The sequence below is a fragment of the Somniosus microcephalus genome, chromosome 11 (genome assembly GCF_052327205.1).
Source record: "Somniosus microcephalus isolate GS21.2 chromosome 11, FLI_Smic_1.0, whole genome shotgun sequence".
Classification (NCBI taxonomy): Eukaryota; Metazoa; Chordata; class Chondrichthyes; order Squaliformes; family Somniosidae; genus Somniosus; species Somniosus microcephalus.
Window position 1 is genome coordinate 188,545,311 of NC_140997.1, and position 20,072 is coordinate 188,565,382.

A 20,072-nucleotide genomic window follows, 5' to 3' on the forward strand; every position below is an offset into this window, starting at 1 on the left:
CTCTCTCCTCTGCTGTTGAATTGGTCACTGCCCCCTCACAGGTCCGATGCTCTGATCGGGCCTCACCTCGCAACTGCCGCCGGTTTGAAACTGCCGCCGCTTTTAAGCTCTGCTGGTCACTGCCCCCTCACAGGTCCGATGCTCTGATCGGGCCTCACCTCACAACTGCCGCCGGTTTGAAACTGCCGCCGCTTTTAAGCTCTGCCGGTCACTGCCCCCTCACAGGTCCGATGCTCTGATCGGGCCTCACCTCGCAACTTCATTGAATGGCGGAGCAGGCTCGAAGGGCCGAATGGCCTACTCCTGCTCCTATTTCTGATGTTCTTATGTTCCTAAAACAAAATAGTATAATTTTCTCAAATAGATGCCAAGTGACATCTTTGTGAGACACAATAGGAAGAAAATGCTTTGCTTGCCAACAAACTAAAGTGCTTACAACATAGGAACAGAGCAACAGGAGTAAGCCATTCAGCCCGTTGAATCTGTTCTGCCATTCAATGAGATCATGGCTGATCTGTATTTTAACTCCATCCACCTGCCTTGGGTCCATATCCTTTTATGCCCTTGTCTAGCAAAAATCTATCGATCTCAGATTTAAAATTATTAACTGAGCTACAATCTGCTACTTTTCGTTGGCGAGAGTTCCACACTTCTACCACCCTTTGCGTGAAGAAGTGTTTCCTAACTTCACTCCTGAATGGCCTGGCTTTGAGTTTAAGGTTACGTCCCCTTATCCCAGACTCCCCCGCCAGCGGAAAAACTAAAAGATTACATACAATGAATATTCTGCATTGGAAGCTGTCCACCCAGTTGTATCTTATGCCATCAATGTTAATACCCTTCAGAAACTGTTTATGATTAGAATAGAGGGTCTTCGTGTTGCCCAACATTTAAATTATCCAGCATTTTCTGTTTTTATTTCAGATGTCCAGCATCCGCAGTATTTTGCTTTTTTTTTAATTATCTAATCTCTTTAGAATAACAGTGGCACAATGATACAGAATGCTCGATCTCCAATGCTACTCACTATGAAATGATAGTATGTGGTTCCCTACATATGGAGTTCCTGTTCTCAACTACCTTACAATAGGAAAGCAGAGGTACAAAGGTATTTCGTTTTTGACATACCAGAACCAGCATCCAGAAGCAGGAAGGATGGTGATGCTCATCTCATTAACAGCCAGCTGCAAAGGAACTCGATGGATACATCCTCCAATTAGGGTTTCTTCCAATTAGGAAGCTCAGGTGCTTTCTGACCTGCACTGATGCAAAAATCTCTTCGAACAGGCTTTATGGAGAGAACTACTTTGCTGTCAAGGCACCTCTCAGCACCACCACCAAACCCTCCTTCCACTGAGCAGCAATGTACCCTTGCAAATAAAAAAACCTCCTGGAGTTGCACAGTAATACCTAATCAGCACAAAGGAGAAGTACAGCGTGGAGCACAGATAGGTTTAAAATACACCATCAGAATAAATGAATCCCTGTGCTCCACAATAGCTCAGCGCCAGTGTGCAGATAATATAAATAAGATTTTATCTGACCACCAGTGCCCAAGTACACAATCATAGAACCTTATAGAGCAGGAGGAGCCCATTCAGCCTCTCTTGCCTGCAGCAGTGAATTAATTCTGACAGTGTTTTGACTTATGGGACTGGCCAATGTAAGGTATTGATCGTCTGGATACCCAAACCCAGATTCAGAATATTGTTTAGATGGTTTCAGTTTGTTTAGTAAAACAACAATGCACAAGAGTAAAATTTTGCTTCCAAGTAAAGAGCTAGGTAATATGAAAGGCAGGTGCGGTGTAATGACATCATACTACAATTTAGCACAGTATTCATGTAAGGCATCTATTAGGAGAACAACACAAAAACAGTATAATGTGATTGTCTTGTCAGAAGCATTCAGTTATTCCATAAAACAGGAGCAAAACTGAAGCTCAAAACATTGGCCTAGAAATTCAGCTGTTTGCGCCAGACGTTAGCGGCAGATTTCCGGCGCTATCCACTTAGCGCCCGGGCACCGCCGGATCTGCGCCTACGCCGAAATTCAGCTGGGCTTTAGCGCCGGCGCAAAGTGTTAGCGCCCGCTCAGCTGCGCGCGCATCTTATGACGTCATTCCGTCGTGCAACGCCGTTTGTGCGCCCCAAACCGGAAATTCAGTGGCGCCCGGCCGATGTTGGCGTGGCGCTACTAAGAACTGTGAAATGGAACTCAACAGAGGCCCTGTGGGATTCGGGGAGCGCTAATTAAAGGGCACATCCACTCACCCATAAAAGCTAGCCATTTCGCTGCAATGACTTGACTGGTTTGGATTTCTGCACAGAGAGCAAGGCACAGAGATTACTGATTTCGGACACCATAGGAGAGGTCTTTTTGGCTTCTAGCCAGTGCTTTGACATTTGCATCCTTGTGATTTTGCTGGTTGGAACTTTGTAATGGGGGCTGCATGGGGGGCCAACCCTCAGTTGCGACATTTTGTGCGAAGGGCTGGCATACGCTTTGAGACAGGCCCAGGCATGGCTAGACGCAGAGGGGCCATTAGGCGTCGCCAACGTAGGCCTTACCCAGTCAGGCAATACCGGGAGCAGGTCTCATATCTCACCATGACTGCGGCGCATTGTGTTAAGAGGCTGCGCTTCAGAAGGGAGGTGGTTGAAGAGATCTGCCAGCGGCTTCATGCAGATTTGCAGCCACAGCTCATGTCCAGGGCGTCTCTCTCGGTGGAAGTGAAGGTCACGGTGGCTCTCAGCTTTTATGCAAGCGGCTCCTTCCAAGCCGCTGCTGGGGACATCGCGACCATCTCCCAGTTCGCCGCGCATCGCTGCATCCGACAGGTCACCGAAGCACTTTTCGCGAGGAGCCACCAATTCATCTCCTTCCCCATGACCCAACACAAGCAGGAGCAGCGTGCATTCGGATTTGCCAGGATCGCGGCCTTCCCCATGGTGCAGGGCGCCATTGACTGCACGCATGTGGTTATGCGGCCACCTATCCGCAATGCCGAGCAAGACCGCAACCGGAAGGGCTACCATTCCCTAAATGTGCAGCTGGTGTGTGACCACAGGCAGCGCATCCTAGCTGTCAATGCCCGCTTCCCAGGAAGCATCCACGATGCCTTTATCCTGCGACAGACTACTGTGGCTGACATGTTCCAGGCACAGCCTCAACCAAGGGGATGGCTTCTCGGGGACAAGGGCACCCTTTGTGCACATGGCTCATGACCCCGCTCCGCGCGCCCAGGACCCCAGCGGAGCTGGCATACAACGAAAGCCATCAAGCCACAAGGAACCTAATAGAGCAAACGATAGGCGTCCTCAAGCAACGGTTCCGTTGCCTGGATCGTTCGGGCGGGTCTCTTCAGTATTCGCCGGATAGAGTCTCCCAGTTCGTCGTGGTCTGCTGCATGCTCCACAACCTGGCTATCCGCAGGACTCAGGCACTGCCACCTGACATTGGGCCACCACCTCAGGAGGACGAGCAGGAGGACCCTGAGGAGGAGCAGCACCAGGCCAGGAGGGAGCGACAAGGTCCAAGGGCCGTCCGCCGGGGGCTTATTGCTCGACACTTCTAGGCCCCCTGTCAGGGAATGGCCTGGCCCACTGAACGCAGCCGCTTCGCAAGCCCTCAGCCGGTTAACCCAACAACCACTTGAAACATGACACCTGCACATGGTGAATAAATAAACATCTTTATTTGAAAACCTCAGGGCCCTTCCCACATGGAAGAGCAAAACAGAGAAGACCCCCAAAAAACAGTAACAAACTTCTGTCACTCCCAAAACCTGGGGAGGACTAACATAACATCAGCATCCAAATGGCCTCGTCACTGGCCTAACAAAAACAAGCCCCCCCAACAACACAAAGACCCCCATAAAACAAAAACACATAATGCCCCCCAGAACAGAAGCCCCCGCATCACCCAAACCCTCGGTGAACACACTCTATTGGGTGTGGCGAGAGGGCGAGTGTGTGGACAGGCGTCTTTTGCCCCGGCCCGTCCTGCTGCTGCGCCTCAAGCTGGGCCGTGAGGCTGTGCCGAGGCTGGGGGAAGGATCCTCAGGGCGACAAGGCGTCTCGCCAGATGCCCTTGGGGGTCGGCCTACACGAGGGCGGGCCCGGGAGGGGCCGGCTGGTGGCTGCTGCAGCTGTGGGTGGCCCTCTTCAGTGGCTGCAGGAGCTCCTTGCACCGTGGCTGGGGGAGTGGCAGGCTCGCCTGCACCAATGGGTACAAGGTGGGTGATGCCAGGCGCGCGCTGGTCGCCAGACACACGTGCACTCGGGCGGCCTGGCCGGGGAGCAAGCACGCCAAACTGTGGGTGGCCAGACCGGTGTGCGGCAGCAGGGCGGCGCCTGGCCTGGCGACGCCTCCCCGCCAGTGCGAGGGTCGCAGAAGTCAGTGCCCCAACTGCGCCGGCATGTCCCCGCATCTGCAGTCCCATTGTCTGGACAGCACCTCTCAGCTGGCGACTGGTGTGCTGCGCTGCCTCGAGTTGCTCGACCCCCCTCTCATGCGCTGCCACAAGGAGCTCCACCCCCCTGGCGTGCGCTGCAGCGAAAACCTCGAGGCCCCTGGCCTGGGCTTGGCCGAAAGTCACCACACTTTGAGAGAGGCTTTCGATGGCCTGAGGCATCTGTGCCAGCACCTCCATGATTTCCACGTGGCGGCGCTCCGACGCCGCCGACATCTCGTCCAGGAGGCGCACCTCCTGGGCGACGTCCGAGTCCGGACTGGAGGGCGCCTCCACCCTCTGGCCAGAAGGCTGGCGTGCCGCCGGAGCGCTGCCGCGTGCGGCCACGCCACTGACACCAGGTTCTGCCCTCCCCTCCACCGCCTCCCCCCTCTGGGCAGAAGGGTCGCGTGCCGCCGGAGCCTTGCCGCGGGCGTCCATGCCACTGGGACCAGGTTCGGGGCTCCCCTCCCCCGCCTCCCCCTGGCTCTCCGGCACGCCAGACGTATCCCCTTCATTGGCATGTCCTGGAGCGGAGGAGGGTTCCCCCGAGGTGGCGCCTTCCTGCTGCTCCTCCACGTCCTCCTCCTCCGAGGGCCTGGCTGTGTGGGCTTCAGGGAGCACCTCCTCCTCACCAGCTGAAAGCAGGAAGGCACAAGTGTAGCTTTAGAGTGAGGACAGGCCGACAGCGAGGGAGGCCGCACTGGTGCATTATGCGCATTTATCGGCCACTGGGGAAGGATGTAGATCTGATGCGCGAGGGCAAGGATAGAGGTGCAGCCGGTCCTGTCCTTACCAGTGGGCTCCAGTATAGGGTCGGCGTCGCCGATCGCCACAGGCCCAATCACCGGGTGCCGCAGCAGTCGGACCACCCTCTCTTCCAGAGGCGTCAGCTCCTGGAACTCGCGAGGGCCTCCACCAGTGACACGGAGGCTCCTGGCGTTCCTCGCCAGCTTGGCCTGCAAGAGAAAGGAGGGCGTCTAAGTACAGTGTGGTGCCCTGTAGCTGTGTGTGAGGCCTGCCATGGTGGAATAGCTTGCACAGTGTGGTGCCCTGTAGCTGTGTGTGAGGCCTCCCATGGTGGAATAGCTTGCACAGTGTGGTGCCCTGTAGCTCTGTGTGAGGCCTCCCATGGTGGAATAGCTTGCACAGTGTGGTGCCCTGTAGCTCTGTGTGAGGCCTCCCATGGTGGAATAGCTTGCACAGTGTGGTAAGTGCAGAAAGAGCTCTTGATTAACATGCAAGTGCCATTGCAGCGGCAGCAGGGCTGGCCATTAGACCTTGGATGTCCCTTTGGCCCTAATGGGAGGTGCACATGCAAGGATGAGGGGGACATTGGAAAGGGTACTCACCTTGACCAGCCGACATAGGTCGTTGTATTTCTTGCGGCACTGGTCCGCACTCCTGGGAACATCTGAGCTGGAGGAGACCCTCCGGGCAATTTTGGTCCAGGCCTCCCTGAACTGGCTCCTGGGAGCCTTCCTGCCACTAGCCGGGCAAACGACCCGCCTTCTTTTGCGCACCCCATGAAGGAGCACACCCAGCGCATGCTCAGAGAAGCGTTCGGCTCTTTCACGGGCCCTCTCCATGTCCTCCAGGCGTTGATATGCCACACAACCACTCCTGAGGCCTAGTTGCAGGGCTACAGCATGCAGGGCGTGGCTGCAGTCAAAGTTGACCCTTCCCCCTTTAAGAGCTGGCCGGCGTCAGGGTGTCTGCTGACACTCACCACATGATCGCACCTGCGCTGCGCCCGGAATCGGCGTTATTAGGCTGCATCGCCGGATTAGCGCCTGAACACAGGGTTCCAACGCCTTGTGCAGCGCTCGGCCAAAAAGTTGGCCAAATCTACTGAATTTCGGCGAGCTCGCCTGCACTTTCCGGCGGGCGCTAAATTTGAGGAGCGCCCGACTTTAGCGCCGCAATAGCGTCAGAACTGAATTTCTAGGCCATTGACTTTAAAGGCCCAAGTTAAACATTGACTTTAAGTTATTAGATTTGCAAATCATTGGACTTATTTCCTTCAGATACGCTACTTTTAATGAATGTCTACAGTCAAAAAATGCATGTTTTTTACATAGGATATGTGTTTTTTTTGCATATAATGTAAACAAACAGACTTCTTTGTTTCTGTAAAAGATTCTGATTGTAAAATTCACCCATGAACATATGTATTTCCCCAATCTCTGAAGAGATTTTGTATATTATGCACCTGCATTTACCTCTCATCTGGAATTTGTGTCATTTTCCAATGCAAAATCACGAATGCGCATTTCCATAAACATTTTGCATATTACATGCATTGGAGTTTCAAGAAGACATACAACTCTAAAATGTGCAATATATGCAAAAAAAAGTTACAGTAATAGATATGGTGGTGCTGGAACACCCGTATGGACAATATTAGAAAATATATTGGCTACAGAGCAAAACCAACATTTAAGCAGTGTAAAGATCAAAGTGCTGTTTGCTTAGATGTACTGTATTACAATTGTCATACTTCTAATGCATTATAGCATCTACAGTAAACTACTTTGAAGAGGCTATATACCTTTACAAGATGGGTGAAAAATACCCTAAAGTACTGCAGTCGTTTGTTTCTTCAAAACCATTTAATAGTGATGCAACTTAAGGAAAACCTAAACTAAACCAACTCGTAGCCACATCTACAATTCACTCCAGGCATCTATTATTCTATTGTCTAAATGTTATGTTAAAGAAAATACCATCAGTGTAATCCAAATGGAACGATGGTAGTTATTCACATGATTAATAAATAATTTAAACAAAGTGGACCCATCATGCAGAAAGAATGGTTCAATCAGCAAAATAAACAATTTTCTTTTGTGCCTTCTTTCAGCTAAGTGCCACAGCCTTGACTTACAAGATTCTCTTTCACCAGAGATCATCTAACAAAACAAATACATAAGTTTTCTTTTAATCTGTGGTTTTTAAAATTTTATATTTAACAAAAGGAAAAACATAATTTTCCTTAAAATCAAGAGAATATAGCCACTAACTTCTATAGCAAATATATTCACACTTCAGACTTTGTTATAAATTTAGGTCTGCTGTCGAGACCTTCTTGGATTCAGTGGCATCGGCTGCAGTTGTAAGCAGTCTGAGCCGCTTACTTTCAGGGGAATTGAATTAAACAGCCTTTTATCTTTTACAAGAGGGTGACACAGAGGTGTAACAATAGTAACTTCTTGTAACCTGAACGGGATATTAGTCTTTTGTATGTGCACTTCTTCAATCTCTTTGAAGGTGGACCAAACAAACACTTGGTGAGATAAGGCCCAAGATGAATCGATAAACTGCTTTATTTTACAGTGAACATACAGAACAGCAATTATGATCGGACTCACTTCATTCAATTGGTACTATACATCTGTCTCTTTGTTTTATCCTTCACAACCAGACAGAGATCAAAGGCTTTACAACACAATTGGCGTGAGGTGTTCCTTGTTTGCGGAGACAGGCTAACAAATTGCTTATTATTTACAATCTGCAGGGAAACAACATCAACAACAACTTGTATTTATATAGCACCTTTAACATAATAAAAGGTCCCAAGGTGCTTCATAGGAGCGTCATAAAACAAAATTTGACGCCAAGTCATTTAAGGAGAAATTAGGGCAGAAAGCTTGGTCAAAGAGTTAGATTTTAAGGACTATCTTAAAGGAGGAAAAAGAGGTAAAGAGGTTTATGAAGGGAATTTCAGAGCTAAGAGCCTTGGCACGGCTGAAGGCATGGCCACCAATGGTGGAGCGATTAAAATCAGGAATGCTCAAGAGGCCAGGATTAGAGGAGCAGATATCTCGGGGGGTGGTGGGGCTGGAGGAGATTACAGAGATAGGGAGGGGTGAGGCCATGGAGGGATTTGAAAACAAGGATGAGAATTTTAAAATTGAGGCGTTGCTTAACCGGGAATCTATCTAGGTCAGTGAGCACAGGGGTGACGGGTGAATGGGACTTAGTACGAGTTAGGACACGGGCAGCGGAATTTTGGATGTCCTCAACTTTATGTAGGGTAGAACATGGGAGGCCAGCCAGGAGTGCATTGAAATGGTCAAGTCTCGAGGTAACAAAGGCATGGTGAGGGTTTTAGCAGCAGATGAGCTGAGGCAGGGGTGGAGTCAGGCGATGTTACGGAGGTGGAAATAGGCTGTCTTAGTTATGGCGCAGATATGTGGTCGGTAGCTCATTTCAGATGCTAGGGAGAGGGATGGAGTCGTGGCTAGGGAATGGAGTTTGTGGCAGGGACCGAAGACAAAGGCGTCGGTCTTCCCAATATTTAGTTGGAGGAAATTTCTGCTCATCCAGTACTGGATATCGGGAAAGTAGTCTGACAATTTGGAGACAGCGAAGGGGTCAAGAGGAATGGTGGTGAGGTAGAGCTGGGTGTCGCCAGCATACATGTGGAAACTGACGCTGTGTTTTCAGATGATGTCGCCGAGGGGGGAGAAATAGGAGGGGGGTCAAGGATAGATCCTTGGGGGACACCAGAGGTAATGATGCGGAAGCGTGAAGAGAAGCCACTGAAGGTGATTTTCTGGTTACGATAGATAGATAAGAATGGAAGCATTTGAATCTTAAATACCTATCACCTTGGAGCATTTTTTTTAAACTTACGTGAAGACACTGTTGTTAAAACACAATTTATAAGTTAACTTTTTTTTAACCAAAACATTTTTGTGGAACCATGGTCAAAAGGTCCTGAAATGTGACCGAGTTCAACATGAATAGAAGTCTTAGGCACCCAGCAAGGTTTTCATTCTGCTGCCAACTGGATTTTTTTCAACAACTTTAAAAATCTGTGTCCAAGTGTTTCCCACTCTAATCATTGGCTATATTGTGCAACACAGAGAATGATCAAAGTTGTATAATCCTCTTTCCTGTCTGAAGTAGCTTCACAAAGGTTGCAATATAAATTAGTCTAAGAAGCTCATTCAAAGAAAAAATATTGAATGACAACCTTTCCAGCTTAATATTTGAGAGGTTTCTCGCAATATGTATCATTGTGCTCTGGTTGAATCAATCTGATCCAATTAGCTGCAGATAGGCGCTGGGAACTTCCTTGGGGTTCTCCTGATCAGCCACCATACCTTTATGCGCTTAAACAGAGTATCCGCTGAAGTTACGGTGGCCAATTGGGAGAAACCCTGAGGCAACTTCTGGCAAGGATATCGAAGACTTAGAAACAACAGATGCAATATAGTGCCTGCACCTTCATTTCTTAAGTGGTTACAGGAAATATCCATCAAATCATCAAAGCAGAATTTGCAGTTTAAAAAAAAGACACTGGAGATATTTCATTGAACACCGTCAGTGCCTCCCAAGCAAGGTCCCCACCCTCCCAGAATGACCAGGAGTTTCCCAGAAGCGGGGATAACTCTCCCGAGCTCTGCCTCCAGCAGCCCGGGAGATCAGCTATTTAAATTTTTTGCCGCAATGCGCTCTCCCCACCCCTCGGCCCATGATGCACTGGCTGCTGTTAAAGCCTCAGGCTCGGTGACATTACCCAACTACTGCCAGAGAGCCATGACCCTGTGAAGCGCAGTCAGCAGGAGAGTCGGGAATCGGGAGGCCTTGGAATCGCGGGTGTCCATTCAGGGAGTCTTTGAACTCATTGGGGCTCTAAAGTCATGGGGGCTTGAAGTCAGGGGCGGTGGGGGGGGGGGGGCGCGTGGAGGTGGGGGGAGGTCTGAATTCAAGGGTGCTCTGAATTCGGGAGGGGAGCAGGTCTGAATTCAGTGGCGGGGGGGAGATGTGAATTCGAGGGAGGTCTGAATTCGGCGGGGGGGCGGAGATGTGAATTTGGGGGGCTTGAGACTGAGGAGGTAAGAGAAGGAGACTGGGGGTCAAAAGGAGACTGGAATGGGGGCTCGAGGAGATGCAGACTGGGAATGGGGACTCAGGGGGAGAGATGGGGAATTTGGGGATGGGAGGTCGTGGGGGGAGAAGGGGACTAGTGGTCGTGGGATTGGGTCTCAAGTGAATGGGGTAATGGGTTGGGGATGGGGGCATTTCCCACAGAGCCGGGGGCAGCAGCAGCAAAGGGGCGAGTGAGGAGCAACCAGTAAAGGGGCGAGTGAAGCCAGAGACCGTACTGTGGGTAAATAGTGAAAGATTATTTCCATTGGTGGGCAAATGGGGAACGAGGGAACAGAAAATGAGGATTCTCACTGTTAGAAACAAGGGAGAAGGGAGGAAGTAGGTTCTTGAACTGAGAGCTATTAGACCGTGGGATACTTCACATGTGGCGATTTAGGTACAGACTACAGCAACAACAACTCGTATTTATATAGCGCCTTTAGCATAGTAAAACATCCCAAGGCGCTTCACAGGAGTGTTATACTGTAAAACAAAAATTTGACACCAAGCCACAAAAGGAAAAATTAGGGCAGGTAGGTTTTAAGGGGTGTCTTAAAGCAGGAAAGAGAGGTAGAGAGGTGGAGAGATTTAGGGAGGGAATTCCAGAGCTTAGGGCCTAGACAGCTGAAGGCATGGCCACCAATGGTTGAGCGATTATAATCAGGGATGCTTAAGACGGCAGAATTAGAGGAGTGCAGATATCTCGGAGGGTTGTGGGGTTGGGGGATATTACAGAGATGGGGGGGCGGGGCCATGGAGGGATTAAAACAAGGATGAGAATTTTGAAATTGAGGTGTTGTTTAACTGGGATCCAATGTAGATCAGCAAACACAGGGATGATGGGTGAACGAGACTTGCTGCAGGTTGGGACACAGGCAGCTGAGTTTTGGATGACCTCAAGTTTACGTAGGGGAGCACGTGGGAGGCCAGCCAGGCGTGCGTTTGAATAGTCAAGTCTAGAGATAACAAAGGTATGGATGAGGGTTTCAGCAGCGGATGAGCTAAGGCAGGGGCGGAGACGGGCGATGTTACAGTGGTGGAAATAGGCGGTCTCAGTTATGCCGTGGATATGTGGTCGGAAGCTCATTTCAGGGTCAAATATGTCATCAAGGTTGCGAACAGTGTGGTTCAGCCTCAGACAGATGTTGGTAAGAGGGATGGAGTCAGTGGCTAGGGAACGGAGTTTGTGGCGGAGATCGAAAACAATGGCTTCAGTTTTCCCAATATTTAATTGAAGAAAACTCCTGCTCATCCAGTACTGGATGTCGGACATTCTGACAATTTAGAGACTGTGGAGGGGTCGGGAGAAGTGGTGGTGAGGTAGAGCTGGGTGTTGTCAGCGTACATGTGGAAACTGACGCTGTGCTTTCGGATGATGTTGCCAAAGGGCTGCTTGTAGATGAGAAATAGGAGGGGGACAAGGATAGATCCTTGGGGAACACCAGAGGTAACGATACAGGAGCAGGAAGACAAGCCATTGCAGGTGATTCTCTGGCTACGATTAGACAGAAAAAAATGGAACCAGGCGAGTGCAGTCCCACTAAGTTAGATGACGGTGTAGAGGCATTGAAGGAGGATGGAGTGGTCAATCCTGTCAAAGGCTGCAGACAAGTCGAGAAGGACGACGGGGGATAGTTTACCAAAGGATGTCATTTGTGACTTTGATGAGAGCCATTTCGGTACTGTGGCAGGGGCAGAAACCTGATTGGAGGGATTCAAACATGAAGTTGCAGGAAAGATGAGCACGAATTTGGGAGGCGACAACATGTTCAAGGACTTTGGAGAGGAGAGGGAGGTTGGAGATGTGCAGTAGCTGGCAAGGACAGAGGGGTCAAGGGTTGTTTTTTTGAGAGGGGTGATGACGGCAGATTTGAGGGAGAGGGGGACAGTCCCTGAGAGCAGCGGCGAGAGCAGACCTGGTCGGGGATGGAGCGGAGCCAGGGGAACAAAGGGCGGAGGAGAGAGAAAAAAACATTGAGGATTGACATCACAGGACAGCAGGTAGGTGATTGGTTGGTGAGTACTACAGTTTTTTTAGTCTCGAAGCTAGCTAAGAAACTATAAATTGCAATAACTTCACTTCATTAAATTAATAACTAAAACTAGATAAACCAATTAAGTAATAAACCTAAAATAATTGCTAAAAAAATGAATTAACCAATCAAATAAATGAAGAAGGTTAAATAGACATGGCGGGGCAGGTGGTGTGCCCTGCAGCATGTGGGAGTTTGTGGGGACCAGCGAGATCCCGAGCAAACACATCTGCGGTAGTGTCTGCAGCTCGAGGAACTTCGGCCCAGAGTTGTTGAGCTGGAGTACGAGGTGCAGACATTGCCGGGCATCAGGGAGGGGGAGAGTTACCTGGACACTTTGTTCCAGGAGGCAGTCACACCCCTTAGGTTAAGTAGTACTTCAGAGTTCGTCAACGGTCAGGGACAGGAGGATGTGACTGCGAGTCTGGAAGGTATGGAGACTCAGGATGTAGCGATGGAGCAGCCTCAGCCCTTGACTTTGACCAACAGGTGTGAGGTACTTACTACCTGTGGGGATGAGAACAAGGACTGCAGGGTGGATGAGCAAACTGACCATGGCACTGTGCTAGAGGAGGCCATTCAAGTGGGGGGAGTGAAAAGGAATGTGGTAGTGGTAGGGGACAGTATGCTCAGAGTTATAGATACTGTTCTCTGCAGCTGCGACCGGGAGTTCTGAAGATTGTGTTGCCTGGGAAAAGGATGTCTCCTCGTGGCTGGAGAAGAACTTAGAGTGGGAGGGGGAGGATCCAGTTGGCGTGGTCCATGTAGGAACCAACGAAATAGGTAGAAGGAGGAATCAGGTTCTGCCGAGGGAGTTTGAGGAGCTAGCGTTGAAATTAAAATGCAGAACTTCACAGGTAATAATCTCTGGATTGTTACCTGAGCCACGCACAAATTGGCATAGGGACAAACAGATTAGAAAGTTAAATGCGTGGCTGAAAGAGTGGTGTGGGAGGCAGGGGTTTCAGTTCCTGGGGCACTGGCACCAGTACTGGGGAAAGAGGGAGCTGTTCCGTGAGGACGGGCTCCATTTAAACCGGGCTGGGACCAGTGTCCTGGCGAATCAAATAACTAGGCCGGTAGGTAGGGCTTAAAACTAATGAAGGGGCGGGGGAGGGGGGTGGGGGGGGGAGGAGGGAGAATTCAGGAAAGGGCACATTCAAAAGCTGTAAGAGAAATGTCAAGGCTGTAGAGCAGAGTAGTGATCTGGGTAAAGATAAGCAGAGTGGGTCAGGAAGGGACAGAAAGATTAATAAAAAGTAATAGGTGACTAAAGTGACATCAGGGAAAAATAGAAAAAATTTAAAGTTAAAGGTACTATATCTGAAATCATGAAGCATTCGCAACAAAACAGATGAATTAATAGCGCAGAAATAAATGGGTTTGATTTAATAGCCATTACAAAGATGCGGTTGCAGAGTGACCAAGGTTGGGAACTAAATATTCCAGGATATTTGACTTTTAGAAGAGACAGGCAGAATGGAAAAGGAGGAGGGGTAGCCCTAATAATAAAGGAGTGAATAAAGACAGTAGAGAAAAAGGATCTTGGCTCGTAAAAACAAAATATAGAATCAGTTTCGGTGGAGCTAAGAAACAACAAGGGGCAGAAAACACTATTGGTAGTAGTCTATAGGCCCCCTAACAGTGGTTGCAGTGTCGGGCAGAGTATAAATCAGGATATTAGACATGTATGTAACAAGGATAATACAGTAATCATGGGGAACTTTAACTTTCATATAAACTGGGCAAACCAAATTTGCAGAAATAGTGCAGAGCAAGAGTTCATGGAATGCATTCAATATAGTTTTCTAGATCAGTATGTCAAGGAACCTATGAGAGATCTAGTACTGTGCAATGAGACAGGGTTAATTAATAACCTTGTAGTAAAGGAGCCTCTGGTGAGCAGTGATCATAATATAATAGAATTTTATGTTGAGTTTGAGAGTGATTTAGTTAAGTCCGAAACTAGGGTCCTAAACCTGAACAAAGCAAACTACATAGGTATGAGAGGAGAGTTGGCTCAGGTAGGTTGGGAAACTGGATTAAAAGCTATGACAGTAGAAAAGCAATGACAAACATTTAAAGAAATAATTCATAATTCGCAACAAATATATATTATCTTAAAGTATAAAAACACTACGGGAAAAATGGTCCAACCGTGGCTAACAAGAGAAATTAAAGATATTATTAAAGGAAGAGGCTTACAATGTTGCCAAAAAGAGTAGTAAGCCTGAGGATTGGGGGGGATTTTAGAATTCAGCTAAGGAGGACCAAGAAATTGATAAAGAAAGGGAAAATAAAATGAGAGTAAACGAGTGAGAGACATAAAAACAGACTGTAAAAGCTTCTATAGGTAAGTAAAAAGGAAAAGATTAGTGAAGGTAAACGTGGATCCCTTACAGGCTGAGACAGGAGAAATTATAATGGGGAATAAGGAAATGGCAGAGAAATTAAACAAATACTTTGGGCTGGATTTTCATAAAGCAGTCGGGAAGGAGGCGGGACTACAACTTTCGGGTTTTAGTCCCGCCTCCATCGACGTCCGGCCAATCCACGTGAGTTTCCCTTGATTGACCTTGTTGAGCCCGCCTAGCGGGCTCAGCAGGCCAATTAAGGGCCACCCGACAACAGGTGACGTCACAGACTGAAATTTCATCTGTCAAGAGGTGTTGACAGATGAAATATCAGTGTTTCACAGCTGTTTGAAGCTGTCAAAACACTGACAGTCTGACTTCTAACCCTAGTCCTTCTACGCAGACTCAGTTAGAACTCTCACCGGCACTGAAAGCTGAAGGTTGTCACTTTTGACAGCTTGCAGCCATTCTGCTTTCAGTGCCGGCTGAATGATGGACTCCCGAAGCCTAGAGGAAGGAAGGCTGTTAAGGTAAGTACAGGTAATTTAAACTTCTTTACACACTTTAGACACACCAAATGCACTTACCTTTGCACTCATGCACCCATCACTCACCTGAACACCGACATCACGACCCCTCCAAGTCCTTCAACCCGACGGCCCGCCTGCTCTAACCTGGCATGGTTTGGAGCCGTCGGGAATCCCACACGACACCCCTCAAAATAGGGATTAGGCTAAAAACTGCCTGTTAACTACCTGTTAACAGGCAGTTAATTGTCACTAATCCCTTCCCGCCTCGGGTCGGCGGGTCCCAGTGCGGGACGGGTACCCACCTCCTTTGAAACTTACGTGGAGGCGGGTTTTGGGCGGGATGGTGTCGGGACCCCCGAATTCAGGATTTTAGGCCCCCGCACGCCTAAAAGCCCGCCTCATGGCACACTGAAAATCTAGGCCTTTGTGTCTGTCTTCAAGGAAAAAGACTCTAAAAGCCTCCCGGAAATTGTGGAGAACCAAGGGGCTAACGAGAATGAGGAACTGACAGAAATTAGTATTAGTAAAAAAAATAGTGCTGGAGAAATGAATGGGACTGAAAGCCAATAAATCCCCTGGATCTGATGGCCTACATCCTAGGGTTTTAAAAGAGGTGGCTATAGAGATAGTGGATGCATTGGTTGTCAACTTCCAAAATTCTAGATTCCATAGATCCTTGTGTCCTTATCCTAATAAGGGCAGCATTGTTGTTCACTGCAGAGGTTCACCAGCTGGTGCTGATGCTTTGATTCCCAGAAAAAAACTGAAGAAGAAAAACACCAGACTGGCCTGCTGGAAATAGTGTGCAGAACTCATTGAACGTACTCCGGAGGAGAAACTGGCGGGTTTACTTCAATGAGAGGTGTGATGTGAGAAGCAAATAGCATCTTTTTAGCTGAGGATAAATAAACTGCCAGTATGTTGCTGGTCCTGGGGATTTGTATGACACAGAAGTTGGAGACTACATGCTGTACCACCGATCTACAACAACACATGTTGACATTTTTATGTATGTGTCTGGCACATGGTTTCCTCAGAACCAATCAATCCAGCAAATCTCTCAGCAGTAATTTGCGCTGTACAGAAAAACTCTCCAGGAAAGTAAGAATTGGAGCCAAATTTCTGCAGCCCCTTAAGCGGCATTCCCACAAAATAATGGCTTTTAAAATCTCTGAACAGCAATTACACTTTGAAAAAAGTCACCAAGCATTTATTTAACAATTAGAATTTGCAGTCTTAAAGGGAAACACCTTCTCTTTGGTAACATACATCACATAATACTATTTTTCTTATAAAACATCTCAGGGAGAATTTTGCCGGCGCTCAGGTGGCGGGTTTGGAGGCGGGACCAGTGGCAAAATGGTAAAAAATGGGAGCGAGTCTTGAACCCGCTCCCAACTCGCCTCCAAATGATCAGCTGCCATCTGTTTCATCCTAAGGAGTGAGTCATTGGAGAACCTGGGTGCAAGGGCTCACCTTTGGACAGTAATTGTCAGTGTTTGACAGCACCTCAATGCTGTCAATCACTGACAATTCATCTGTCAAAAAATTATGGTGCCCGTCACTTCAACAAAACCGGCAGATGAAGCGTCATGCACTGATGTCATCTGACACCAGCTTTCCCTAAACTGGCTGGCAAGCCCGCAAGGAGGGCTTAACAAGGCCAATCAAGGGAAAATAGCGTCGGACGTCGCTGAGGGCGGGAATGAAACCCGAAAACCAGCAGTCCCGCCTCGACCTCTAGATCTAAGGTAAAATCCAGCTCCTCATCAGACTTACTGTAAGCAATACCACAGGAAATCTGCTAGTACTATATTAAAAATGGCGCACACAGTGCACAGCAATATGTCATCATTAAAAGCGAATGACACCTAAAATGTGAGTGCTTCTCACTAAAATTAACAAGCATATTTCCATCTGACATGAGCCTCTGTTTATTTAACGATTAGACTTTGCTGAATTTATCATGCATTCCACAATCCTTTTAAAAAAGCATGTCACCCAGCTTGCAGTGAGCAACTTCATGAGAGGTCTGTTAAAAGCAATGTTTGGTAAATTGTAGGATATGCTATACAAGGAACACGTTAAACAATGCAATTCAGAAGGTATTTTTCTGGTGCAAAGGTGCCAAAGGTCACAAAGTCAGACAGCTGCTGTGTAAACATTGGGTGAAGTCAGAGTTTAATTTTTCTTCAGATTGCAGCTCACAAACCTGATGCGCTTTCTTCCCTTTTTTAAAAGTGTGATTATTGAAGTCACTCAGAGGTTACAGACATTCTGGCCCTGATGTTAATGGGGAGGCTGCCAATCGGGGCTGGGGAGGCCGAAGGCTTCCTCGAGGGGTCTGGGGGGAGCGCTCCTGCTCCTCCTGGCCCACAAGGAATGCTGAAAGAGCCACTTAACTTGGGGAGCCGGCAGCTCCCACCTCGGTTCAGCTGCCAGGAATCCCACAGGTTGGACCTCCCCCTCACTTTTTGTTAAATTTAAGTCGCGGTACCAATGAGGTCATCAGGCCGTGACTTTGGTATGTTGATTAGGCCCCTTCCTGCATTTTGCGGTAGCCTCACCCATGGCCTGATTCCTGTAAAATTTAAAGAGGTTTCCTGATTCTCTATTTTAACTGCTTGTTGGTGGGGGTGGGGCCGGTTAAAATTGAGGCCTCTAGCTTTAGTGTTAAATGTCTGCTGTTGTTTCTTTGTATTTTTTTTGAAGTGTGCCACAGAAATTGAAGCGTGACACTTGAAAAGTGTTGGATGGGAAATGTGTGCTTGACATATTGGGGTCGATTTCGGTCTTCACTGCCTGGTTGGTAATTTGGTGGAGTGGACTGTCCACCCTTTATAGAACCTGCAGCATCTTCATTCCATTAATTTCAACGGAATGAAATTTGGGCAGATTCCGCAACGGGCACTCCGTCAGATTACCACCCAGGCTGTGACAACAAAAATCTACTCCTTTTTTTTAATAATATACTAGCAAACCTCAGATGATGCAGTTCATAGGTTGGACCTGGGAGTGTAGGGAATGTAGAGAGAGAGAGAGAGGGCTAGGACCTTGGCATATGGCAGGGCTGAGAAAGGAGGGCAGTTTTTGGTGCAGAGGTATAAAGAGGGTTACAGTACTTATATTTTCCCTCTAAGTAAAGCTCAGGGCTGGAGCTGGGAAATTAAATAAAGACTGGGTGAAACTAGCAATTTAGAAGAATTAACAAAAAAATACAAAGGAGGAAAAGGTTATGATGAAAATGAGGAAACAAAACAGATTCAAAGGTTAAAATAAAATGAGAGAGAAGAATGAAGAAAGTTTGTTACCACCAGATAGAGTGTGAGAGAAACAAAAAGGCATACAGATTCGTACATACAGAATAATAGGCATAAACAGAGAGGGAGCATAATAATATGGAGTTATTACTCCATATCACAATCTCATTGAATGGCAGAACAGGCTCGAGGGGCTAAATGGCCTACTCCTGTTCCTTTAAAAAAGTAAGGGAAGATCAGACTTTCAAAAAGAGAGTGAGAATGACTCAGAAATACAAACGGAGAAAGCACAATGGACAGTGCCTCAGTGGTATATATAGAGGGAGGGGGAATGAAAGTGGAAGATAAACAGATGGAGGAAGTCAAGCAGAGAGACAGTTTTTGTAGAGAGAGAGGTTTCTTTTTCCCTATGAGCAATTCCACAGAAGTTGAACTAGCATTAGCAAAAAATGTATAAGCAAAATCCTTCTAAAAAGTAGGATATTTAGGCCATTGGCTCTAGGCTCTGCTTTGAAGTTGAATATTCTGTTGTTTTATTGCATTATTAGATCTTTTGTGCATCAGTACCAAAAACAACACATTTGTACAACCCATTCACTTTAAGGCAAGTATCAGACGTTCATGGATTGGGATTTATGAACTTCATGTTCCATCAGTGTATGTTATACTGCTGTCGAGAGCTGATAAGAGAATAGGAAATAGGCGATTAACAGAGGAACTTACTTAAGTTTTAAGTGAAAGAAAACAAAGATAGACTTTGAGATGTAGCTATTCTGAAACTACAGCAAAACAACATGATTGTAAAACCACCCGATATCACTAAAGCTGGAAGAGTGGACGTTGGGCCAAATATGGCTGTCATACTACAACTTTGGCGCTAACATAATGAAAATGTCAGCTTAGCACCAGTTTGAAAAAGCAGTTAAGGAATCAGTGTCAGGCTTGCAAGACAGTCTGCAGTTCAGGTTTGAGGTTGCAATGCACTGCCTCAGGGTTAGAGGCAGATTGCTTTTATTCAGTATGCTTTAGATCAGGGGAAACATGGATGACAGGGCTTTTTAACATGGATGTTAGTGCTTTTTAAAAGTCTGGCTCCAACTTTAAGGGCCTTGTTCAGCAGATTACTTATATTACAACTGATCCTTTGGCTTGCTTGTGCCTAGAATTACACTACTGTAACATTCCCATTCTGCTTTCATACTGTGATCCCTTCTGAGAAGGACTGCAGATTCTGTTCCAAATTCCAAACTGTAAGAGCCAACATTTTTCACACTTAGGATCCTTAACAGCTATCAGACACTTTATTCAATTCTTCATTATGAGTTGAGTTTGAACTGGACTTTCAGACGTGACAGCACAGGGCTCTGTGGACAAGAATGCTTAGCACAGTAATTCAATAAAAGTATATAGCTAATCTTACCTGAAGGAATATAGCCATTGCTCCCGTAACTCCACTTCTTCTAAATGCCAACTCAAAGTCATCACTACCAGGACTTGAAAGATAAATCTGCATCTGTTGTTATAAAGGGAAAAAAATATTAGAATGGATTTTTTTGTTAATATTT

General features: G+C 47.4%; 1 protein-coding gene across 1 annotated transcript in view; it reads right to left on the reverse strand.

The window, feature by feature from the left end:
- Window positions 1-20,072, reverse strand: part of LOC147111056 (receptor-type tyrosine-protein phosphatase gamma-like) — a gene marked incomplete at its 5' end in the record, with an annotated part of 521,022 nt that overhangs the window by 364,297 nt on the left and 136,653 nt on the right. The window contains one exon of the mRNA XM_085999999.1: window positions 19,928-20,020. Within this exon, the coding sequence (XP_085856125.1) occupies window positions 19,928-20,020 (93 nt within the window). The remainder of the gene's footprint in view (window positions 1-19,927; window positions 20,021-20,072) is intronic.